The 26,972-nt window shown below is 33.9% G+C and overlaps 1 protein-coding gene across 3 annotated transcripts in view; it reads right to left on the bottom strand.

The window, feature by feature from the left end:
• Window positions 1-2,151: 2,151 nt before the first annotated feature.
• ANKRD50 (ankyrin repeat domain containing 50) overlaps window positions 2,152-26,972 on the bottom strand; it is a 66,257-nt gene continuing 41,436 nt past the window's right edge. For all 3 annotated transcript variants that reach the window (XM_074275435.1, XM_074275434.1, XM_074275436.1), the window contains 2 exons: window positions 13,995-17,545; window positions 2,152-5,306 (listed from right to left, as the gene is read on the bottom strand). In XM_074275435.1, the coding sequence (XP_074131536.1) occupies window positions 13,998-17,545 (3,548 nt within the window). In that variant the 3' untranslated portion in view covers window positions 2,152-5,306; window positions 13,995-13,997. The remainder of the gene's footprint in view (window positions 5,307-13,994; window positions 17,546-26,972) is intronic.

Genomic DNA, 26,972 nt, shown 5'->3' with positions numbered 1-26,972 from the left:
AGCTAAGATTTCAGGGTGGTTTACCTTTGTTTTCCTCTATTTTCCAAATTAGTTATTTTTATATCTTTTTATTTTTTATTTATTTATTTATTTTTTACTATTTTATTATTTTGTGACATCTCCTGGAGTCATTAATTTCTATTTGTCCAATTCTAATTTTTAAGGAATTATTTTCTACAGTGCATATTTATACCTCTTTTAACCATTTGGCCATTTCTTCTTTTTAAGGAGTTTTGATTGCTGAAGTTTTGTACCTTTTTCCATTTGTTCAATTTTGTCTTTAAGGTGTTTTTTTCAGATTTTTTTGTGCCTCTTACAAACTACTGTCTTTTCATAATCTTTCTTCTCCAATACTCTTTTACCTAATTTTTCCTCTACCACTGACAGTGAATTTCACTTTTTAACTTCTTCCAAGAATTCTTAAGTTTGTCCTAGCCACATTTTTTTTTTCCTTTGAGGCTTTGCTTATAACTGTCTTGATTTCATATTCTTCTGAGTTTGTCTTGAGCTTTCCTGTCAACATAGTAAGGTGTTTTTGGTTTTGTTTTCTCTTTTTGGAAGGGGGTGACATTTGCTCATTTTTCCACCTTTTTGATTTTGAACTTTATGTCAATGTTGGACTTTGATTTTAGCATGGGAAAGGGCACTGATCTGTCTTAGATCTTTTTTGCACTGTTTTCAGAGCTAATTCCAAGAGTTTAAAAGTTTTTATTTTTTCATAAGTGGTGTGAGCTGCCAAGAGGTATGGTCACTGATATCCTGCTCTGTTCTGGTATTTACCCAGGAAGGGATCTTGATCCCTTGAGATTTCAAGTGATACTGCTCTTCAAAGCCCCTGCTACCTTGGCAGTGGAATTCCTCAATGGCTCTTGGTCCCTCTTGACTCTTGAACTGTGACCCAAAAGTGGGCAGATATAATGAGTTGCCAGTGACCTCTCAGCATAGGAATCACTTGCAATCTCTTTCTGACCAGTTGCCAAGAGCCCTTACTGGCTCTGTCTTGAGTGCTCCCAAAGCTCCATCTCTTTCGGGTGCTGCTACAGTTCCACCTCTGGTATTTCACCAACATGGGCTCTGGGTTAGTCACCACCCTGCATATCATAATGTTTCCTTCTGAATCTCCTAAAAGTTGTCTTGGGCTGGAAAAAATATCTCTGACCTTTTTGTTGGATCTGCCATCTCCAAATTTAATTTGAGCCATTAAAGTTGTTTGAAAGGGAATGTTGGGAGCTCAGCTCAGTGCTTCAACTCTGCCATCTTGGCTCCCTCTACTCCTCAAAAAAGAAATGTCAAAAGGGAATTCCTCTACATATTTGAAAAGGTACTAGTACTGGTGTTGAATGGTACATACTTTTTTTATGTACTGGTTAATTTTGTTAAAACTTTAAAAAAATCTTTTTTAAATGAGGGATGTTTTTCTGGGAGACATATATTTGAAAATGTAGATGATGTAAACTATATCAATTAAAAAATAAAATGAATTTTTGAATGAGATCTATAAAATCCATTCTAGCTCTTATATTATTATTATGTAAGGCTATAGGTTTTTAGGAAACTGAGATAAAAAAAATATCAAATAATGTCTAAGCAATTTACATTGACAAAGTCCATAGTTATAAAAACTGAAACACCTTTTTAGCCTCATACAGAAGAGTAACTTTTGAGAAATACTGTTATGTACTGGTTAGTATGTCATGAGGGGAAAGGAGTAAAAGAATGATCAAAAGCATTCAACAATTATTCAATGAGAAAAGACAAAAATACTATGTAAAAAGAGAAATTATCATGGGTTGGCAATAATCCTATTAATCTTGGATTTACAGTGACCATATATCTCCTTGTCCATCAGAAAACTGTATGTATTTTATTTGAATAATGTGAATCCTTGAAATTATGAAGTAGCAATGTAATCAGATAAAAGTTTAGGATGCATAATAGAGATATTTTAAAAATTACTAGAAAGGCAGGAAATCCTGCTTCGATTGTCTTTTTCAGTATCTATTTCTCTGTCTCCATTTTTCCCATTGGTAAAACATTTCAAAAAGCACATTGTTATTTTGGTATTTAAAATGCAAAATAATTTAAGCATATTTTTTAGAGAATCTCATACTTAATTCTAAAGTTGGCCTAAAAAGTGAAAACCATAAAATATTCACTGCAAAGCAAATATATTTATTATGTACTTTCATATACATAAGGATTTTTGCTTAATATAATACAAGGAATAAAATAAAAATTTTACAATGTGAAATTCAATGTACATTATAGGCTATTTACAACCCAAAGCCAGGGATAAAAGAAATTAAAAACAATAGTTTGCAAACTAAGTTTGCTGAAAAGTGTAAGTGGAGGACCTTAAACATAAACAAACAACATTTGCATAGCAGAAACAATATTGAGAAAAGTAATAGCTTGATCTTTTGAGTTAATAACACTTTCAGTAAGAACTTGGGAAAGAGAAGACTAAAGATATCATTACTGTCCTTTTCTATTCTTTTTGTTTTGATACGTTTTCCTCCAAAATCTTTCTCTAAGTGTATACAGATGTTAAATGTTTTCAACACAATTCTTTACAGCTTCCCCCATTATCACCCTTTAAGGATAATGGAATGATATATAAATAAGTAAGATGATAGAGAAGCAACTGCAGAGATAATTTCAAGAACATCAGAACACTCTGAAACAATTTAGTTTGTTTTGTAAAGTGGAACAAAGGCCCCAATGGCCACGCCATTCACACACAAACATACATATAAGTCTCTGACACTTTTAACAGAGAAGGTCATGTCGTATTGCAAAAAAGGAATTTATATAAACATCTGTAGGAAAACTTGCTTTTGGAAAATCATACCTTTCAACAGGTCTTTTTTGGTTGTTTTTAGGTTACTGACTGTGAAGTTCCTACCAACAGTTTCAAGTGTAAATAGTATGGATAGGAAACATTCAACTCTGAAAAACAAGCCTTTATGAAATTAATCATATTCTTTGCCCTTTGGCCACAAGGTGCATTTTTTGTAACAAATAGAATAAAATTAAATAAATAGAATCCAAATAACTCAAGGATAATAGAAAATTGGCAGCTTTTAGGGTTCTCTTTCTAAAGAAAAATACACCTAATAAAAAGAGCTCCATCTTCTAAAATCTTGTAATGTACTAAGCTTGAGAAGTGAGTCAAGTCTGTGCTAATACTAAGATGTGTTCATATTTACTTAAGGAACCATTAATACTCTTAAGGCTATTTTGTAAGAGTTTTGTTTATTTTATAAATGTCCCATAGGGACAAGAAATTCAGTACTTGAAACATTCACATTAGATTTATCAATATTGCCATGTCACCTTAACAAATTATCCTGCATTTCTGATTATTAAAGAATTATAACTGATGTAATAAGTTAAATAAAATGAGCTGCACTGATTTAGAAATGACTTTTAAAATAAGATTCAAGTGGAAATATTAATTAGTTAAACCGTTCCATGGCCTTGAATATTCAATATGTCACATGTACATGTATGAAGATGACCCTGCTAAAAATGGACTTTGTTTTCATGGTAGAGATGATGAATTTGTGCTAGTTCAGTCATTTTCTTGCCTGTCTGCTCACTGACCAACAAACAGCACACATCTTGACAAATGAAAAGCCAGAGATTGAAGCTGGTGGTCACAAAAGTGTTTGCTTGTGCAAGGTTAAATAGCCCATACCAGGATCAAAATCATGCACCTGGCTTTCACTATGACCATGTTCTAACTAGTTAAGCTAATGTCACCAAGAAAAATATACATACACACATCAGTTAGCTCAACAGGCTTAAAATATTAATACTCATTAAGCCAAAGTTGTAAGTTTTAAACTCACAGGGTATGATTACCTTTCCTATTTCATGATCACACAGTGATCTTGGAAGCTGTCTCAGTAATGTACAGAGAAATGGGAAAAGTACATGGAATTTATCATCACTACTAACCAAAGAACTGACACCTAGTTCTAGGGTTGGTCAATCTGCAGTATAATCTATGAAGAATGGCTTATGTTACATTCATCTTATCATGGCCTAGTAAACAGAGCCCTGGATCTGAAGTCAAGAAACCTATAGGTTCTAATTCTACCTCAGAAACCTAATTAGCTGTATGACCTAAAGCAAGTCACTTAATTTCATGGGCCCCTAGCTCCTCATCTGGAAGATGATGAGTTGAACTTAATGAACTATAAAGTCCCTTTCAGCTCTAATTCTATGATTCAAGAATATTCACTCAACAAGTTAAAAGTCAATACAAAAAAATGTTTGTGAAGCTATTTGGTTGTATGATGAATTTTAGGATAGAAACAGTTGAGATATATGACTTTAGAATTAACATTTGGGGAAATACTATTTAATTTGCAAAGAATAATTAAGATAGTGGTTAATGAACTGTCTGTTCAAGCAAGAAGTGCAGTTTTAATTTTATAGATAGATGCCTTTCACACTACATACAGATACCTGAAGCATGGATTTGGCCCTGAGAATTTTCATGCCTTAAGAATGGTATACAACATTGGGAGTGGAATGACCAGTAGAAGGTTAAAGGGTGATCCAACGAATGAAACAGCACTCTGATCTGCTTTTTTTTTGTTTCCTGATGCCCTTACACATAGATGAGAGGAATTGTCAGGGGAAATTAATAGTTAATTATTTAAACAGTTACTTGGATTGCTTAAGAATAATTAAGTTATCCTTATCAATTAAAGTTTTCTTTACCTACCCTGTGGCATTTAAGTGTAATCTTGCTTTTATCCAATGAGCAATAAAATACAGAGAACATGTGGTGGCTTATTAACTAATGTAAAATTTGCTTTTCTTGAAAAAAAATTAATGATACAATAAATCATACATTACAAGAATGCAAATGTTATTTGATCTGTATGTCTAGTTTCTTTTGCCACAAAAAAAAAAATAAATAAATACAAGGAACACTTGACTGTGGCACATGCACATTTATCAAATCTTGAATTATTAACTCAAAATTGCTTACTCAAATGTTTTTCAGCTTGTCTCAGGGAAATACAGTCAATATGTATCTGCATTTAAGGAAAAAAAGTGCTTATTCTGTGTAGTGAATACAAAGTACACAAAATAAAATTTTGAAGCACAGAGGATTACACTGAGAAGGCAGCCTTAAAATGTAGGCACGTTACAGTAATGAAGATAACTGTACTGCAGAGATCACAGTCTTCATTTCTCCAGCTGTTCAACAGGTATTATATGCTTTTGTCCCAGGCAGCTGATGAACCATGCTAGTGACAAATGTCTCTGTTTCACAGAAATGGCAACTGGGTGCAAACAAATGAAAAAGCATAGATAATTAATTTTGGCATTTAAAAAATACACTCATATTTAACATCATGCAATCATAATATTTTTTAATATCACAAAAGCAAAAACAGAATTAAACAGGTATAACTGCTAAATTGGCTACATTTTAGCCAAATGACTTTTTGCAGAAACTTAAGTATTTAACTTAGTTCAGTCCATAAATGTTCTTCATCTTGAAACACTGATAGCATTTGCAAAGGAATCTTTAAATAGTAGTAAAAGTTTATCATTGGATTGTAACTCCATTAAAAAACCTTGTTAAATATTCCTTAACACTACACTAAAGAATGAGAGAGGACTACCTATTGCTGGAAATTGTGCACACCTAATCATAATAATCTTTCCACCTATTCATTCCACCAGGCAGCCTGAATTCCAATGATAGTATGAGAGGACTTCAACCTTGAAGACTGAGTAAAAACTGAGATGTAATCAAAAAAGGAAAAAAGTATAAGAGTTATAGGAACAAAATATCCTCGGTAAAAGTAAATTTTTAGAAAACTGCACAATAGTAGATATGCAGGACACTTGTTCTTAATGCAAAACTATGTTGATAAAATCTCATCCCTCCTCCTCCCTTCATTAACCATGTAGGATTACAAAAAAATTTTTTATTTGGTAAACTGACTTACCCAAACCATACTTTCTAATACAAATATTGATCTCTTTTGCCAGTCTATATACATTTTCCTTTGCCCCTAGCCACTACAAATTTTATTCCTCAGGCTGAGCATTAGCTTTTTCTTCCACTCAGACATTTTTTAATGGCATTCAATTTTCTGTTACCTTTAAGATAAACTAAGTTAGCTGAAAATTAAAGGCAATTTCCTTTGCAGAATTTTTTCTCCCTTTTTTTCTTCTCTTTTCTAGATGCTCACAGACAACCAACAAAGTTTATATATATTTTTTAATATATGATTTGTTTCCCTACCATCTGAGTGGAATTGCAGCCCTTCCTTTAAAAAAAAAAAATCCCTTCCAGCTGTCATGTATCCTGAAAACTATAAGTTTAAGGAATAAAATTCAATTGAAAGAATATCCAAAAAGTATTAACTATATACAACTTTAGTCTTTCTGAAAAGCATGCTTGTATTTTGGTGAGTTTCAAGTTAATTCAACAAACATTTCTTAAATAACATAGGCCTGGCTGGTACTATACAAAGCACTAGAGAGCTATAAGTCCCAAATGAAAACAACAATCTATGCCTTCAAGCAATTTACATTCTATCACTGAGAAGGGAATTATAGAAGGGAGATACAGTATATAGTAAAAGTCCCTCTGATCCTTTCCTCTGATTGGTCAGTTCTTAAAATCTCTATTTCAAGGGACCAGGTTCAGACTCTGCTCACTCTTCCACCAAGAGGACCAAAATTTGGCTCTCAGATCTAAAACTCATTTGTCATTTGGCCTCATATAAGTCACTTTAAAACTTTCCACAACTCAGTTTTCTCAATTCAACAGTGGGAAATCAATGAAGAGGCTGCCACAAAAGTCTAGGAGAAAGGTGATGAGAGAATGAAATAAGATGGTTGTGATGTGAAAAGATAAAATGCAAAAATGTAAAAAAATGTTGTACTGATAGTGTTTGGAAATTGGTTTGATATGGGGAGGTAGAGCAGGGTAAGTAGAATTATATATACTGCAAACTTAATGACTGAAAAATGGTAATATCCTATACAGAAACAGGGAACTTTGGGTGATTTGGAAATGAAGATAATGAGACATACTGAATTAGGGGATACTATTGTACATCTATGTGGATCCCCAACAGCCATGTGGAGATAAGAAGTCCAGAGATCTGAAGTAAAATGAGGGAAAAATGTGATCTGGGACTCATCTGCATTGTAACCACAGTGGAGCATACAGGAATTACTAATGTCAAAAGAGAAAGCTCAGAAGAAAAAGAGGCTGAGGACAGAGCACTATGGTACATTGACAATGTTCTCTCATGAAATATGCTGTAAAATGACCTCCAGTAATTTCAATTAGGCAAAATGACTAACATTACCATAAATTCCATCAAAAATTTTTGTTCCCAAGATACTTATTCTCAGGAGAACACAGATGATTTAGCCAGTAAACAATTGATTTACTTGCCTAATAAACTGTAATGTTTATATATTACATAAATATAAACAATAATAGCCAAAGGTAACACCATATAACAATACATATAACTTCGTAAAACATTAGAGCAGAATAGTGGAAGATTGTGATTAATATTATCTCATGGGATTGCAAGTTAGAAGCCAGCCTCCCCCCACTCCAAAATTTTCTCCCAAGAAAAAATACATAAGAAAGGCTTGATAAGAGACCTAACCAACTTATATCATCTGTCAGGCATTCAAATCCAAAATTGGCAGGTCGTTCAAAAGAAAGAAAATCAAACAGTTGTGTTTTATAATGATCTACTTTCATCATCAATGACAATAAATGTTCACATTTGGATCTTAATACTCCTTGTTGTTGCTGTTGTCTGTCCTCCTTTCTAGAAGAGGACCAAGACATCAGGAAGATGATGCCATGACCTATGAGTGAATTGGATTTAAAAGAGGGAATGCTGGGCAAGGTCACCTGACTCACTTTCTCCTCTAAATGGGTGCACTGGCAAGACATAGGTTTCTACATACTTCTCATAGAACTGTAAGCCAAAAGGAATGTCAGAGAGTTATTTAATCCAATCTTATTATGTAACTGAGAAAACTTGAGCTCAGGGAACTTAAGTGACTTGTCAAGTCAAGCTAGCATTTCAAAGGTGAGATTTAACCCAGGTCCTCTGACTCCACAGAATATATTTAATATTTGCTGTCCTACAAGGCAAACTGAAATATTTAGAAGATCAAGTGGCCAGATCAGAGCATATAATCATGGAAGAAAGTCCATCTGGGAAGAATTACAATTTTGGAAGAATTGAATAAGTGTTTTACCAAAACATCACAGGGAGGGGAGGAATAACAAAAGGCCCAACCACACAATTAATGATTATTTATTAAATATCTGCTGTATGCCAGACACTGTGCTAAACTCTAGTGAGATAGTAGGAATGGGAATACTTATTTATAACAAGTTAATGTGTAAGTATACATAGAATCAATGTAAAAATATCAATATAAACAACTACATAATAATTAAATAAAAGGTAGTTTGAAAGTTTGGATATAGTAGATAAGAGGGACCAAGAAAAGCTCTATATACAAGACAGTACTTGAGTGCATTGTCTTTGAGGCAAAGAGGAGAAAAGATCACATTCCAGGCAGAGAGGATGGTCAGTACAAAGATACAAAAATAAAAGATGAAATGTCCTGTAAAAATCAGAGAAAGCCAACTCTGCTAGGTTTCTTGCAATGTATGGGTCAGATAGTAAATGACTTCAAAAGTTCAACAGAAGAGTTTTTATTTGATCCTAGAGACAATATGGAAGAACTGATCAATTGAAAAAGGGAGCAGCATGGTCAAACTTGAACTTAATGAAAATCACTTTGGCAGTGTGAAAGATAGTCTGGAGGCAGACAGACCAACCTATAGGGAAGTTGTAACAATCATCTGTGCGGAAGTGATGAGCATCTAAATGAATACAGCAGCTGAGTAGAGAAAAGGGAATAGATGTAAGACTTATAGAAATATAAATGGTTAAGATTTGGCAACTAATTGCATATGTGAAAGGAGAAGTAAAGAATAATATCAATATTACAATCCTGAAAGAATGGCATACTTTGAGCAGAAATAGGGAAATATGGTAGAGGGACAGATTTAGCAAGAAAAAAGTTTGGTGCCAAGATATGTTGAGTAAATCTCCGGGACATCCAGTTGGACAATTTTGACAGCTTAAGAGAGATAGGGGCTGAATCTATAGAACTGGGAAATAGCTCCATAGAACTGATACCTAAACCCAGGAAAGTTAACTGGATCAATAAGAAAAAAGACCCAGAGCAGAGCCCTATGGTACATGGACACATGTAGAATACAGAAGATAATACTGCAAAGAACTCTGAGAGAGAGAGGTAGAAGAATCAGGTTACAGCAATGTCATGAAAACCCAAAGAGATCAGCATATCCAGGAGGCAAAGGTAGTCAGCGTCAAATACAAGTGAGAGATTAAGAAGAAGAAAAGAGAGGTTTTCCCCATCAGAATGGAGGAAAAGTCACAGACAAAATCAATACCCTCAAAAAGCATTCAAGAAGACAAATAACAACCAACACATTTGTTACATATATATCAAGTTTAACTTGTACAAAAATTGGTTTCCACAATCAGTGTCTGTCACATAGTAAGTATTTCATGAATTATTGTTGTATACAACTCTTTGCAGTCCCATTTGGGGTTTTCTTGGCAAAGATACTGGAGTTGCCATTTCCTTCTCTACCTCATTTTATAGATGAAAAAACTAAAACAAACAGGGGGAAGTGATTTGCCCAGGGTCCACAGTTATTAAGTGTCCAAGGACAGATTTGAAATCTGGAAGATTCAGCCTGGGCATTCTAGCCACTGAATGATTAAAAGATGTAGACAACTAGTCTTAAAAGTTCTCCCCCCAAAATATTTTTTTACAGGTATGTATAAGAATATACAGTTTTTTTGACAAATTGTAGAGAAAACTGTTCAAACATCCTCTCGTTTTTACCTGAAAAAAGATTCCTTATACAAAGTAAGGTCCTCCAGATGCTCTATTCTTAAATTATATTCATTCACTCAATAAACCTTTAGTAGGATCTACTTTGTGCCAAGCACTATAAATATAAAGAGGCAAAAAGATGGTCCTTTCCCTCAAAGAGTTTTCAATTTAATGAGGAAGACAACATGCAAAAATTTTTACAGAGCAAGGTATATATAGAATAAATAGAAAATTATTAAAATAGGGAAAGTACTGGAATCAAGAGGGCTTCCTGTAGAATATAGCATTTGAATTAGCACTTAAAGGAAGACAAGGAGATCAATAGTCAAGAGTGGAAATGAGAGAGCATTTCAAGGATGGGGAAGTCAAGAGAATGAGAGATGAAGTGTTTGTTCACAGAATAGTGAGTTAAGATTCCGTCAAGCCTCAAAACATTACAGGGCATTATAATAAATATCACAATTTAATAAAACTATGTGTTAAAACACAAATCTAAACAAGAAAAACTATTTGGATGAAAAGTATTATTGATCAGTCAGTGATATGCTTGTATATCTATAGTACTGGGATAGAAATTGCAGATGAATAGTGAGGCCCAAGAATGCATAGGTGGTAGAGAATAAATGATCCTGATTTAGTACTTCTAATGATCCAAAACTACACTGCAACATACACATGGACATAGAGGAGCATATGCATGGACACACAGGCACACAAAGATATTTTTAATACCTTCTCCAAGTAATGCTAGCTACCTTTTTATGATATGATTGGTTACCTGGAAAGACTAGTCTCCAATGAATCAGTATTGTACCTGACCTAAAGAAGAATGGAAAGATACATGGTGAGTACATGTAGACCCATATGCTATAAAGTAGTATAAGGAATATAATGAAGCAGATATATGGTAAGAAAAAGAAGTAGCCTTATCATTAAGTGAGAGCCTAAGAAATAACAGATGAATAATGTTAAGTGTTGCAATAGCATTTACTTCATCAGAGCTAGATGAAGTCCTTTGGTAAGCTGGATATATTCTCTACATGGGATCCATGACGGGTGGGGGGAACATTGATAAGAATTATAAAAAATGAGAAAGCACCCCTAGGGATAATCAGATCTGGTTATGTAGTGACCTGCCTAGAGTCACACTATTAGTAACTGCTAAAGGCAGTATTTAACCTATCTTAATAAGTCCAGCATTCTATCTACTACACCACATTGCCTTCTACAATCTCTTGAATTAATTTTCTTTCTTCTATTCCCAATGCTTTAACCATAATATAGGCACTTAAACATTACCAATTACCTACAACAGTCTAAGTAGCCTGTTTCTAGTTTTTTTTTTTTTTCCTTTCCAATTCACCCTTAAATTGTTAAGTAAAAATCTGATCATGTCAACTGTCTGCATAAAATTTTTTGATTATTTATTACAATCAATTATGTCATCTTACCCTGAAATCAAAGGTCCTGGTGCCTCATAACCATTCCAGACTTATGGTACACACAACTTGCCATCTTTTGATCTGTCTCCTGCCTCCCTTTCTCTGTGTGTTATATACTTATATACATATATATGTGTATGTATGTGTATATATCTATGTGTGTGTGTGTGTGTGTGTGTGTGTGTGTGTGTGTGTGTGTGTGTGAGAGAGAGAGAGAGAGATAATTTAGGACATCAAAAATGAGAAAATAAATGTCATGTCATTTTTACTTAATCTCTGGACTCACATATTAGGAAAGATACATTAAAAAAATCTTTATCATTATATATGTAAGAGATAAAATGGTACTTAGTAATACACAGTGATACTGAATATCTCTTTGCATTGTGGTTAATATTTACTTTTATAGGATCAAAAATTTGGAAATCAAGAAGACTACAGAAATCATTATCAAAGTCTCTAATTTTACAAATGATGAAATTGAGACACAGAGAGATTGAGTGACTTATCCAAGTCCAAATCCAATCAAAGAGATCTAGGATTCAAACATGGATCTGTGAAATCTAGATCCCATGCTTTTTCCATGATTCTATTCAGCCTCTGCAAGATTAAGGAAGATTTAAAATGTGAGGGAATAAAAAATAAAAACCTTAAAATTAATTTATGTGTAAAAGTCAATACCTCAGAAATTAGAACAAATACTGTGGCCTCTGAAAAATTCAAATTTTCACTAATTATCCTAGTTAATAGGGGTCAGGGATAGATGGCATGGATCATTTGAATCCCTATGTAATCCCCAACACTCTCACTTTAAATTCCAAAAGGGAGTTTTATCAAGAAACTAAACTTAATTAATTCCACTTTTTACTTTATTGCCTTGGCCATCATGATGGGTGGGGTAGAGAAGGAAGGAAAAGAATCAATCAACAATTGATTGGTAAAACTTGGTTCTACCTAAGTAACATTTGCCTACCTTAAAAAGACCTATGAAGAAAAATATTTTGTTCCTTTAAATCTCTGCAGTAGCAATGACTTTGAGTCAAACAAAAATCAACCACCAATATTTTTCTTATAACAACATTAGCATGTTCAAAAAGTTTTTGCTATACAATTATTTATAAATATTGTACTTGTCTTTTTTGTCTAAATATTTTGGCATGTTGACTATTTTTCGTATTAATGTCATGTTCCTAATTAAAGTTATCTCTCCATTTAAAAATTTATATTTTTACATTAATTGTAACTCTGCAAACCTACCAAAGGTATATAGATGAATTAAGCCTTAACAATAAAATTAATTTTCACCAATATAAAAAATAATTAAGTTAGAAAATTGACAAACATTTTCTGTTAATGTATTTCATAAAGGTTTTTGTTTAAGATTCTCTAGAATATTCTTTTTAAAATTCAATCATTCACATTATATTATTTCTTAAATTCTTTGTTTTTCATAATCTCTCAAAAAGCCTTTTAAGATTGGGGAATTATGTTGAATGAAAAAACTTTCTCTTTAAAATGTCAAGTTTCCTTAAACGACTGTAGCATAAGACAACGAATGAACTGGTTAGATAATACGCAGAATCATGTTTTAAAAGTTTTACTGGAATATAAATTCTTATCTTTTAAGAAAAATGAAATGCCTACCCTATAAAACATGAACATTTCCTTAAGGAATTTGATAAATATGGGGAAACTGTCATAGTATTTTGTGGATTAAAAAAACCTAAAAATCATTATAAACATTTTACTCATTATGTGAAGAATCTTTAATTTTGTATATGTAGATATACTCCTTCCATTAAAGCTAGCTGGAAAGTCTTTGTGACTTAGAAAATGAATTTTGATTCATGACCTTGCAGCTATCATGCCAATGAGCCCTTCTGAACTTAGCATAGTTGGTCACTAGGAAAACAGACATGTTATCACATGTTCATTACCAGGCCTATATTCAAAGACTTTCTAGCTTTATGTAATATTGGTATAACCTATGAGAACTCAAGAGTCACTTCTATGTTATAATGAGGCATCCTCGTAAGACTTTAGTAGAGGTATTACTTACATTTAACAATGAAGCTAAGAGAGCAGAGATTTATTATGATTAAATAGTTATTTAAAAAAAGATTTAAAAAGTCTCTGGACAAATCTCTTGAGTTTTTCAATATTCCAAGAATGTCCCAAAGACTTTAAGATTAAAAACAGATGTGACTAGATAAGCCTTAGATAGACAGTTTATTTCACTGGTCATTTCCTAGGATGATAAAATCAGAGATTCAAATTCACTAAACCTTCTCAAATGCTTAGGCTTATAAATATCTGAGCAGGCAGTAATGAATGCATCTGAAAGCCAAAGAATACTTTTTTTCAATATTTAAAAATAATTTTATCTGTTCCACAGCCTATTTATGGATGACCCCATTAAGCCAATTCATTCTAATAGGCATCTGACTATATGTCTCAGCTCAAACTGAAAATGTCAAAGTATAAACTGTGTCGCACAACATTAGGAGTCCTCTTTGTGTCTGTATCAAGTCCCACTGAATATTTTTAAAAATTTCATTTAGAACCATATTGGCACTGATGAAAATTTACCTTTTATAAAGGTGTTTCCTTTTTGTAGTTGAAACTTGGATCAGAAGCATCAATCTGAAGCTTCAGGGCTTGTTTAAGGCTTAACTCTGTCTCTGCAGAAGGATAGCCTTCTAGAACTTCCTGATGCCCTCTGTCCTGTATTGTTCGTGGGACTGAAACCCTACCAAGGAAAACTTGATTGTTTTGAAGGTGATAATTTGGATTTGTCATTATTCCATTTCTCTTCTTCTGTTCACCACTTTGTTGATGAATTAGAAACTGCTGCTGAGATCGCCCAACTTCTTGTTGAGCTGGAGGAATCATAATTTTACATTGTGATTCTGTTGGCATCTGCTTAAGTGGTGTACTAGTCGCAGATTTGGCAACAGGTACCCTTTTATCAAACTGAGTCATTTCATATTCTAAAACTTTTGGCTGTGAAGAATTGCTAGATTTAGGTTTTTTCCCAGCAGAATTAGATTTGCTAGAATTTTCTGATTTCCCCCCCTTGTTTGTTTTAGTTGATTTCAAACTGGGCTTTACTTGGCTCCACTCAAACTCACTACTTGGTGAATTATGACTCTGTCCTAAGGATTGTGTTGTAGAAGATGGAGAAACAATTGACTGTCTACTTCGGCTTCGTGGCAATGAATGCTGCTGTATCTGCTCTGTAAAAGACATATTGTGGAAGCTATCAATAGGGACTGTCTGGGCAGTTGCTGTAGAGGAAGTAGTTCTTAAAGAAGAATTTTTGGAGCTTTTAAGGGAATTATTCGACAGTGATGATTTTTGGCGATCAACTGTAGAATCTGGAGATTCTGAAGGAGAACTGAAAGCATGAGTTGGTCCATTAGATAAACTACGCAATGTGGGCTGCATATCTCCTCCACCAGTACTTCCAGAACTATTTGACTTTATTGTTAAAGATTGCATTTTTGAAGATACTGACTGCAGGGGCTTTTGCTCCATTGTGTGAACAGGAGATGGTGAACAACCATTTAAACTAGATGCACCGTATTTTTCTAATAATTTAATTATCTGAGAATGTCCATTTTTGGCAGCAACCCGCATAGCAGTACGTCCAAATTGATCTGCATGGTTTGGGTCAGCACCGTGTTCTAATAATATCTGCACAGCATCAATGTGTCCTTCTTGGGCAGCAATGCAGAGAGCAGTTGCACCTTGGTTACATGTATGGTCAACTACAGCCCCATGTTCAATCAAAACCTGAACCACCTTTACATGGCCCTGCCAGGCTGCAGACTGCAAAGCAGAACGCTTTTCATTGTCTGCAGCATTAATATCAGCATGGTATGTCATCAGAAGTTGCACCATTTCCAAATGACCCTGCCAGCAGGAAACATGAAGTGCTGTTCTCCCTTCAGCATCACTTGCTTCCACATTTGCACCATTTTCTAAAAAGTACTCAGCCATTGTAAGCTGGTTTTCAAGAGCCAAGATGTAAAGTGTAGGTCGACCATCAGCATCTTTGTAGTCCACATCAGCTCCATGGCTGAAAAGTAGTTCAACAATGTCCCTGTGACCTTCTAAAGCAGCAACCCGCAAGGAATTTCTTCCATCATATCCTCTTTGATCAATATTCGATTTATTTTCCAGTAATATTTGTACACAATCATAATGTCCTTCTTGGGAAGCTAAAATGAAAGGTATACGGCCATCATTATCAATTTCATTTGTTCTGGCTCCTTGCTCAATAAGCGCTTCACATATTAACCTGTGACCTTCAAAAGCTGCCATGTGCAATGGTGTCCATCCTGCATCATCTCGGTGATTTTCATCTAATCCTCTGTCCAGCAGAGTTCGTACCACCTCAACATTTCCTTGTGCTGAAGCTATGCTAAGAACTGTCCTACCCTCACTATCAATGCTATCAATAGCAGCACCCCAGAATAAAAGTGTGTTTACTACTGAAGCATGACCCATAGAAGCTGCTGCTAAAAGGGGTGTTCGACCATTGTTATCTGTATGATCCACATCTGCACCCCCTTCTAGAAGCAAGTCAACAACATCCACATGTCCTTCATAAGCAGCAACCAACAAGGGAGTCATGCCATCTTTATCACAGTGATCTACTTCAGCACCACGATCAATTAAAAGACTAACTACTGATGCATGCCCTTTACTGGCAGGAACACAAAGTGCAGCCACAGACAGTGCAGTCCTCCCATCCACATCCTCATGATTCACTTCTGCCCCATGGTCCAGCAAGTGCTCTACAATCTCTCTGTGTCCCATGTATGCTGCAGCTATTAAAGCAGTTCTACCTTCATTATCGGCTTTGTTAACTTCAGCACCATGTTGAAGTAAATTCAGCACAATATCTTCATGTCCTCCCCAGGCTGCTGCTCTCAGGGCTGTTCTACTATCAGCATCTGCACAATCAACTTTGACGCCAGCATAAAGAAGAGCAGAAACTACCTCAGTGTGACCTCCCCAAGCAGCAGATCGTAATGCTGTCCAGCCATCATGATCATTGTGATTAATATTAGCTCCACACCCAATCAAACAGTTAACCACCTTGGTATGTCCTTGTCGAGCAGCTAGAGTCAGTGCTGTTTGTCCATGAGCATCTTCAATCTCTAAATCTGCTCCCCTGGAAATGAGTAAATTAACAACATCAAGATTGCCACTATATGCCGCATTAGCCAACAAAGTTCTCCCATTTGAATCACACTGGTTTACAGAAGCTCCATTATCTAATAAAGTTCGAATAGAATCTTCCCTTTCTAAGGCCTGCCGAACAATACAAGATGTTCTATCATCTTCACTGTGAACGTGTGCACCCGCTTTAACCAACAATTGGAGGACTTCCTGTTCTTTGGGGATTAAAGTAGACAAAGAATCTCTAACAGGTGTACCATTCCATATCATCCACAGTGCTAACTCAGAAGTCTCTAATTGTAAGTTTGAATTAATCAAGTGTAATGCAAATTCTTGAGCTTCTAAAGGTGTTAAATCTTTTGCTTGACAAGTATAACTCATTGCAAGCATTCTGTGTCCTTCTGCTGCGTTACATAAATATTTTTGTGTGCAATGTTTGACATCCAGTAACCACTCTGCAAAACTATAATGAAAGAGTATTTTAGTATTTCCTAGTCCATCAACAAGAAGTTTTGAGAGTACATCTAATTTGCGTTGGAAGTCTTCTATGGTCAATGACATATTTTTGGTCCATACTGCATGATATAATTCTGTTATGGTTAGTGGTCGACATGCTGCAAGTATTACATTCAGAATAGGTTGAACTTTTGCAAATTGTTTCCTCACAAAAAGTCTTTGACAGAGCCAGAGGTACAGCCCATTAAGAGTTCCAGGGATATCACGGATTTCTCTTAACATAATAAAATTTTCCACAACCCCATCTAGAACACGTTCTAGATAAAGAAAACACCCGCTGCTTTTGATATGAAGCTGATTCAACATTTCTGCCGTCTCCTTTGTGAGATGTTGTCTCAAGGCTTCTTCTTGATCTAAACGATGGAGAATGTACTGTTGGACATCCTTGACAATATAAGCTTTCCGAAGATCATCAAGACTTATTTTTCGAAAGCCTAAAGAAAAGAAAGAGAAACATGTCAAAGAATACTTTTTTAACCATTAACAATCATCACAGTATTAGAGAAGCATTGATCAAGGAATATAAATCCTAGACATAATTATTTAATGAAGAAAAATTAGCTAGCAATTTCTGAACTTCATCCAAGACAAAAGTTGAAAATGAAGAGTTTCAATGTATTTCTATAAACATGGAAATTGGTCCTGGAGTTAATTTGCTTTTGGTGAGTAATTACTAATTTCAGTTGAAATATTTTCCCTTATTTTAAAATATTATTTAAGCAAGTCTATTTCACCAGTAAGGAACAGACTTCTAATCTTGGCATACTACTTACTCCCTGTATTAAATAGCATAAAAAATGAGAGGTGAACATCAGAATTAAAACAAGCAATATATAGATTGTCAGTATCACATTAAAAAAAAAAAAATCTAAGCCACTACACACCTTTCAGATTGTGGGAAAACTGGGAGACATGCATTGTTGGTGGAGTTGTAAATGGACCCAACCATTCTGGAGAGCAATTTAGAACTATGCTCAAAAAGTTATCAAACTGTGCATACCTTTTGATTTAGAAGTGTTACTACTGAGCTTATATCCCAAAGAGATATTAAAGAAGGGAAAGGGACCTGTATGTGCAAGAATGTTTGTGGCAGCCCTTTTCATAGTGGAAATTGAAAATGGAAATTGAATAGATGCCCATCAACTGGAGAATGGCTGAGTAAATTATGGTATATGAATGTTATGGAATATTATTGTTCTGTAAGAAATGGCTAGCAGGATGAATACAGAGAGGCTTGGAGAAACTTACATGAACTGATGGGAAGTGAAATGAGCAGAACACTTCAACAAAAATACTATATGAGGATCAATTCTGATGGAAGTGGCTATTTTTGGCAATGAGAGGATCCAAATCAGTTCCAATTGATCAGTGATGAACAGAACCAGCTATACCCAGCGAAAGAACACTGGAAAATGAGTGTGAATCACAACATAGCATTTACACTCTTTCTGTTGTTATTTGCTTCATTTTTGTTTTTCTTTCCAGGTTATTTTTACCTTCTTTCTAAATCCGTTTTTTCTTGTGCAACAAGATAACTGTATAAATATGTATACATATGCTTTAACATGTTTAACATGTATGGGACTGCCTGCCCCCTAGGGGAAGGCGTGGAGGGAAGGAGGGGAAACGTTAGAATGAAAGTGTTTGCAAGGGTCAATGTTGAAAAATTACTCATGCATATATTTTGTCAATAAAAAGCTATAATAATAATAATACTAATACTAATAATAAAGTCTAGCCTTTCTGAACTTCCCAGTTTTAAAGTGAAATTTTGCATGTCCAACAAAAACTTTATGTCCATACATTGTGTGTTTCTAAACTGATAAGTTAAATTCTGTTTTTAGGGACAATTTTGGATATTCACTAATTTGAAAATATTTCTAATATTTTTCATCTATCCAGTGTATCAATTGTAATTGCCTTTAAATTAATCTTACTTAATTAAACAATCATATCAAAATCCCTGACTTTCAGAGAACAAAACTATAAGATCAAAGTTATTCTAATTATATTAACATAATTTCCCTATTATTAAATCTAAGCTGATAGAATATGCCTGTTAATGAAAGAACAGCTCCATGAGAATTCTAAAATAAGTATGTCTTATTAAATATGAATTAATAGATTCAAATATATCATTTCCATTCCCTCTTTTTCTATTCTATAAAAAAACAAAAAAACCAAAAAAAAAACAGTATTTCCCCCACCAAGGTCAAAACAAAAGTAAATATTATACATGACTTAATAAAATTATCAGATAATTTGTGCTAGAAAGAAAAAAAAATTAGCACTATATCCTCAAAATCAATAATGGTTTTCAATATTCAGTAGTTACTGCATAAAATCAAGTCTTCATATAGTTATAAACTTTTTAAGATTTATTGTTGTCTCTTGTTTTTATATCAGTCAATTTTTTTTTTTAACTCAATAAGGTTTCCTTGTGGCAAGAAATTTAATGAAAAAAATATTTAAGCAAAAATCCCAAAATATTTAATTAAAAACCAGTAAGTCACGATACTCATAGACTGTCTCCTACTTCTCTATGGAGAAGAAAAAAGTCTATTCATTTCATTATCAATACATTAGGACTAGAAATGGTAATTAGAATTAATCAGCATTTAAAATCCTCAATAGTTATTTTCCTTCACAATCTTATAGACATTTGTGTATATGATGTTATCTGCTCAAATCTTGTATTCCCTTTATCCTTTGAATTAATTTCTTAAAAGTATAATAATAATATTTTACTTCATCCACATATCACAATCTGTACAGCTATTTCTCTACTGTTTCAAGTATATTATTACCCAGGGCTAATTTTGCATGACTTTAAATATATAATTGATATTTTATTCTTTCATATTGATTACCTATGTAACTTGGACATAAGGTAAATCATCAGAATCATTTAAAGCAAAAATTAATTTTCGCTTCTCTATTTAAGCTGCAATGATTTTGTTTGAGCTTTTAATTTTACATAATCAAGAAATTCTATTTTGTCTTTTGTGATGTCTATCATTGGACAGGTTATGAGTTTTCTCCAAAGCAAGTTATGAAAAACAGCTATTTCTGTTCCCTTTTATTTTTTTTAAAACATGATTTCTTCATATTTAGATTACATATTCAATCAGAGCTTATCATGGATTATGGTACAGGAAGGCTTTCATTTTCTTAACAATTATTGAATATAGTTTCATAAAGGTATAGCAGATAGCATTCCATTTATTGAGAATATAGTTTTTTTTTTTGCAAAGGTATTAACTATTCTGTTAAAATTTTATAGATTTTTTTAAGATTTGTATTAAATTTAAATTTTTAATTAAAAATTGATATCTTTATAGATTTCATTTGAAAAACTTTCTAGAAAAGGAGTTCACACCCTCCAACACCTAATTTTTATCTGTCAATAACTTTGTGCTTTTCTCTACTTTTCATTCTGAGATTAAATTAAGAAATCTATTTCTTGTTTTGTTCATTTTAGTATTTTATTTTACAGGTAATTACATATATCCTTTGTAAGATTCCAGTTCTACTGACAGGTATTATATAGTTTCTGGTAATTATTTTTATTTACTCTCTGCTGTGTCATAACACTTTTCATTTATATTTAGGTAATTTTAGTTTTTCTTCTTTTACACCAATTAGCTAATGATTCATTAATTTTTTTTGCCACTTCTCTATTCTTTTTGTTCACAATTTTATCTATTTTTCTTTAATTTTCATCATTTCTTGTTTTGTGACTTATTTTCAAATTTCATAAAAATTAATCCTCTTTTTCTATTTTAATGTTTTCAGAGGACTATTTCCTCCCTAGAAGAATACTTTAATTTCATCTCAAAATCAATGTATAATTATTATAATTATTTCTTACTCATTATTTCTCACTTAAGCTGACATTTTTATGATTTGTTTCTGAATTTATTGTTCAAGATGTCGTTCTGACGGTCTATAAAGTTTATATTAAATATTTGTCTTTTTGCAGCTAGTCAAGCTATCATCATCTCTTCTCAGAACCCAATGGAGACAGCCCAAAATCCTGAACCCAAGAGCTTTGGAAATACTGTTGCTTCCAACCCAGTACCTTCAGCCATCATTCTGGGAAGCAGCCAGCCACAGTTACTTAAAGATTTAGAAAAGAAAGACCTGGCCACCTGCTTTTGATACCCAGATAAGAATACAATACAGAATCTTTCATGCCCCCAAATCCCATCTATCTTCTTAAAGTCAATTTCATTCTAGAATCTTTAATGAAATGATAACATATTTCAACTCCCTTATTAATTCTTTTTTCTTAATTCTGAAATTGCATCACGATTCTTGGACTCTTCACTTATTTTACTCCCTTTTTTTTCTTTCTACTTTGCTCATATGAAGTAAGACCTAGAGATTTTAAAAAAGAACAAAAACAAAACAAAACAAAACAAAACAAAAAAACAAAACCAAAAACAAAAAAAAACCAACAACAACTCAGTTCTCTCCTGTCTTTTTATTAGCACAATCAAAAATGACAGCTATTCTTCCCTTTCTTATCATTTTTGTCAAGGATCTTTATTTGAAAAGCCTCATTCTCTCAAATCAAATTCATGAAGTATGTTGTAGTTTACTGATATACATTTTCATTCCAGAATCATAAAGCCCTGATTTAATTTTAAGGCCTCACATTCATTGTTTATCTATCTTAGGAACAATATATGTTAACTCTGGACTTATTAACAACTCTAGACTTTTGTTGCCTCCTTGGATGGTTTAGAGGTTTCCTAACATATCTACTTAAGCAAAACCTCACTACTCCTCATGTTAAGCATCTATTAAGCATCAAGTAGCAGGTCCTATAGCTAGAAAGAAAAATAAATAAAACAGCCCTTGCCCTAAGAAAGTTTATTTTCTATTGGAAAATAACCTGCCCATGGTAAATATAAATATGGGGGAAGGTGTCACCTCTCTTTGGTTTGTTCCCACCTGGTGTTACTCTAGGAATACGTAACATACTTAGGATAGAGATTGTATACAAACACAAATAGAGGCATTCACATACTGGGGTACAGAATACCGTTATTTTACCCTAAAATATTAAATGCAAAAGATTAGCATTAACAAAATAAAGAAATTATAAAATGTATGCAAATAAACTAACACTTTCCCTGGAAAAAGAGACTTGAAGATTTTATGAGATAGCTCTTTTGAAATTCCTGTGGAGTTCCGCTTTTTTAGAAACTCACCTTAACACTAATAATATCCACTCTGCACTTTGGAACCACCCTCTCTCCCCATCCTACAATAGCATATTTTAAGGACTGATTGGGCAAGCTATGTTCTTTTTCCTATAAGACCTATACTGTTCAAGTAACTAAAAGACTTTGTTCTCCACATAGGATAAAATGAAGTAATTGCATGTTACTTCTTCAAGAACTGTGCTATTTCTTCAAGAAGAATGGTCAATTAGGAAAGTCTTTTCTCTCTTTATAAGCTTTCATCCCAAAGTTCTGTATCTCGGGAAATCTTAAGACTAGTTATTTCCTTTAAGGAGGTGATGTTCAGGAGCTCCCCATTCTCTGGTGAGAAGGCCAGATCCCAGGCTGACACTGCCTGGGGAATTCAAAATCCCCCCCTTCCTCCAAGAAATTACTTATTCTCAGGCTACATGTAAGTACATGTCTAACTCTGCCATGTGTTTCTGCCACAAGCTGACATTCCTCGGGTAGGAGGGGGAGTAGAGAAGATGCCCTTCCAGCATACCCTTACTGAATTCCAGAATACAGTATGCAGAGAAAGGAAAAGCATTAAGAGCTTGTTTTTCTAGATCACTAAGCAGGGCAGCTTGAAGCCAATCTACCTGATTTCAAATATGTTTTTTAAGAGTCATCTCTAATCAAAAGAGTAATCTGTGTCTTCTAAAGTAGAAAGAGGGTTCCAAATGAAGGTGCTGTCTTCAAAGATCCTCAACTCATTAGGATGATTGGAGAGCTCATGAAATTGATCAGTTAAACATTAGCAACTGTTTATTAGGCACAATTTTTAAGACATTTCAAATTAATAGTTTTTCATGAGAGCACAAACATTCCATGGCGGAGAGTCTGAAGATTACATTCACCTCCAAACACATAATTAAACAAATTCAACAAGCAAGTGAAGTTTTACCAAGTTCCTATGGCTCACATCTGCTTTGGTGCTTGTAAGGGCCTGCCCCAACACAAAATTGTTATGAAAGTGCTTTCATGTTCTCTATCCATCCCACCCAACCTAGGATGAGACATTTCTCTAACTACTTTATGTCATATACTTACCTTCCAATGTTCTTCCTGTTACCATTCCATCATCCCTCTCCAAGATGAAAGACTACTTCACCTTCTTCTCTTAAAGACAGGCTAAGTAGAACTGTATCTATGTATGACTTCTTCCTATCAGATACTTTTTCTTCTTCTCACCCAGTTTTTTACTATACACCCCACCCCACCCATGACAATGTCACTTTTTTATCCAGAAAATATTAATTCATTTATTTTTTCCTTCTTCTGACTCTTTCCCACCATTCATCTTTAGTCACTTATATCATTCCTCCCTACCCATTTCCAGATATGTTTTCCATTAATCAATGTAAAAATTTTCTTTATCTTTAAGGATGCCTTTTCCTGGATTAATGAAAGAACTTTGGTTTTTGTTTAATTTTTTTTTCTTTTTAACTGTACTTAAAGATCTTTATTGTATTTCTCTCATGTGAAATATTTGCATGTTTGTTAAAAAGTTAAAAAAAATAACAATGGGGAAGGAGGGAGACAGGGAAGGAAAAAAGGAAGGAATGAAGGGTTTATTTATTTATTTGTTAGGAAAAAATACATGAAATACACTGAAAAGATATCTAGAAAGAATCACAAACAAGATAGATTTGAAAGTGACAACTTGAAACTTAAAAGAAAAGCAAATTTACATAACAAGGATTTGAATTTTTACAAATAACCCTTTTTTATTCTACTATATATATGGAAATGTCCCCTTGATTAATATTTGTTATATTGGGATTTTTTTTTTAATCTTGGGATATTTCTAAAAAAAATTACATCTCTGATACTCAGCTCATCTATTTTTGTTTTTTAATATCCATGATATTAAGGCATTAGAATTTTAAATTCTATTGAATAATAATTTATTTTTTTAAAATATAAAAATTTATATAATTGTTGCTTATGATTTCATGAAGGCAATTTCAGGAGAACACAGGCTCTTTTAGGCAAAGTTTTATCTGGCACAAACCCTCATGCCTGACCTACTTCAAGAGGCTGCTGGTTGGTCTTCCTGTCTCAAGTCTTCTCTCATTCTAGTCCAGTATACTCAGTTATTAAATGGACTTTCCTGAAGTGCAGATCTGACTACATCACCTACTCCATAAATTCCAATGGTGTCCTATCTCTTCCAAGATTAAATATAAAAATCCTCTATTTGACAGTCAAAGCCTTTTACAACCTGACCCCTCCTAACTTTCCAGTCTTTTTTTTTTTTTTTTAAATCTTATTCTCCCCCACATATTCTTCAATTCAGAGACAATGGTCTCCTGGCTGTTCCACAAATAAGGCCATCCATTTCTCAGCTCAGGACATTTTGCCAAACTGCCTCCCCCCATGCCTAGAATGTTCTCCTTCCTCATCTCTATCTCCTGGCTTCCTTCAGTGGACTTCCTTTAATCCCAGCTAAAATCTCACCTTTTGCAGGAACCCTTTCCCAAATCTCCTTGAATTCTAATGCCTTCCTTCTGTTGATTATTTCTGCTAATTGTACTTTCATTCATTCCCCTTGGCTCACTGGTCAAAGTGGGGAAGTTGAAATACTTATTGCTCCCCAATGCCACTTCCAGAAAAGAAGGCCCAGGACCTGAGGGACACCCACCTTTTGTGAGAATCACTTACATAAAGATCCATAGAAAACCTTATATTCTCTAGGGAGAAAACATGTATAACATGTATACTGTCATGTACATACAAAGTAAGCACATATCCAATAGGCAATAGCAGCGACGGGAATGGGATGGTAAGTTTAATGTAGGATGTAGTATATAAAGTGAACCCTGAAGGAAACTATGGATTCTAAGAGAAGGGCTAAGTTCAAAATGTATTACAGGCTTATTTCTTGCCATATGAACAAGGAAAAACCCAACCAAGATTTGAAGGGTGTATTTAGGCAGATGAATTTGGGTAAAAAACTCACTGGTAACAGAAAGATAAACTGTGCCATAATCTGTGTAAAGTTTAATGGCAGATGAATTTAGGTAAAAAACTCACTAGTAACAGAAAGAAGATAAATTGTGTCATAATCTGTGCAAAGTTTAATGGAAGAACATTAACATACAAAGCCTTTGCTTTCTTATTTTCAGCTGTATATTAGAATCCTGATTTAGGCCAGAAGAGACCTTAGAAGATATGAAGTCTTATCATATTACTACTCCATTTCCCTTTCCTTCAGAGGCCTAAGAAGAGACTGAATCTCACCATTTCACCGCGTTTAGAAGTACAATAGAGCAGCTAGGTGGTACAGTGAACAGAGGACTAGGATTAAAATCAGGAAGATTCTTTTATCTGAGTTTAAATCCAGTCTGAAATACTTACTAGCTATATGACCCTAGCACACAGGAAGGAAATGGCATAAACTACTCCAGTATCTTTGCCAAGAAAACCCAAAGTGAAGGTCATGAAGAGTCAGACAAAACTACAACAACCAAACAAAATAAGTTCAATGGTCATTCCCAAGTCCAATCTCAATGCATAGAAGGCTTTATGAACTTGCCCTGTTTTACTGATCAAGGCAGTTTCATGGTCTTCTGTTCCCAAAGGCTTACTATATTTATGTTAGACTTAGTGCACATGATAAGCTCTTAGATCTATTGTAGTTTAGAACTCCTGATCTCCAGAGATTATTGGCTATAAATCTTGTAGCAAGTATATACCATCAATCCCAAGTCCAAATGCACTACGACCACTTATTATGTTTTCTACTGCAGTAGCTCTCCCTCTTTTCTTTGTTAATGATAACATATAAAATGTTTTCTGTAATAAAGTGAAATGAATTAAAAATAATTTCACATTGTTCACTCTCAAAAGTAAAGTATGAAGACAGTCATTGGTCATGAGACACAGCAGATCAAGTGAGTTAGTTGAGGGACAATAGTGGAATCAATAAGGAAAATCAATCCATTGAGTGGTGAAAGGTGAGATGTCCTAAAATATTCTCCCAAGTGGATGAGCCAGGAGATTTATCTTATACCACTAAGAAAAACAATAACAACAAATTACTATTATTTTATAGTTCTCACTAGGTATGGCTATAAGGGAAACCTTTTAAGTGGAATCATGTGAAATCAGTTTCAGTTACTGTTGTCATAAAAAAATACATTTGCAATTTAACATCAAAATTGCACAGGACAGTTTCTGCTACCTAATATTTACTATGCCATAGCAGAAAGGAAAAAGTCAAAAGGAAAAATGGTGGCAGATGAAAGATATAAAATATCTATTATGTGGATGAACACAAAAGAGCATCTAATAGGGCTTTATGAACTTAGAATAATCACTGAGTCTCTAAGTAAAAGAGTTCACACAGGAAACAAAAGCCAAAAGGGTTCCATCTGCCTGTGTACCCAAGGAGACTAGAGAAGAACATGTAATGAATAACTATTGAATACAAAGCACTTAAGTTCTTATGGCATGCCAAACTCTTGGGAAGCAAAGTCAAAATGCAAGACAATTCCTGTTCTTAAATGGCTCATACTCCAATGCTCAGTGACTGACTGCATTTTTGATATTCCCATGTCAGCTCACTGAAATAAAAAAGCAAAACAAACCACTCTGACTAACCTATCCTACTCTTCTAGTTTGA

Source organism: Sminthopsis crassicaudata, chromosome 6, assembly GCF_048593235.1.
Source record: "Sminthopsis crassicaudata isolate SCR6 chromosome 6, ASM4859323v1, whole genome shotgun sequence".
Taxonomy (NCBI): Eukaryota; Metazoa; Chordata; class Mammalia; order Dasyuromorphia; family Dasyuridae; genus Sminthopsis; species Sminthopsis crassicaudata.
This window is presented reverse-complemented; position numbering and strand designations above follow the sequence as displayed.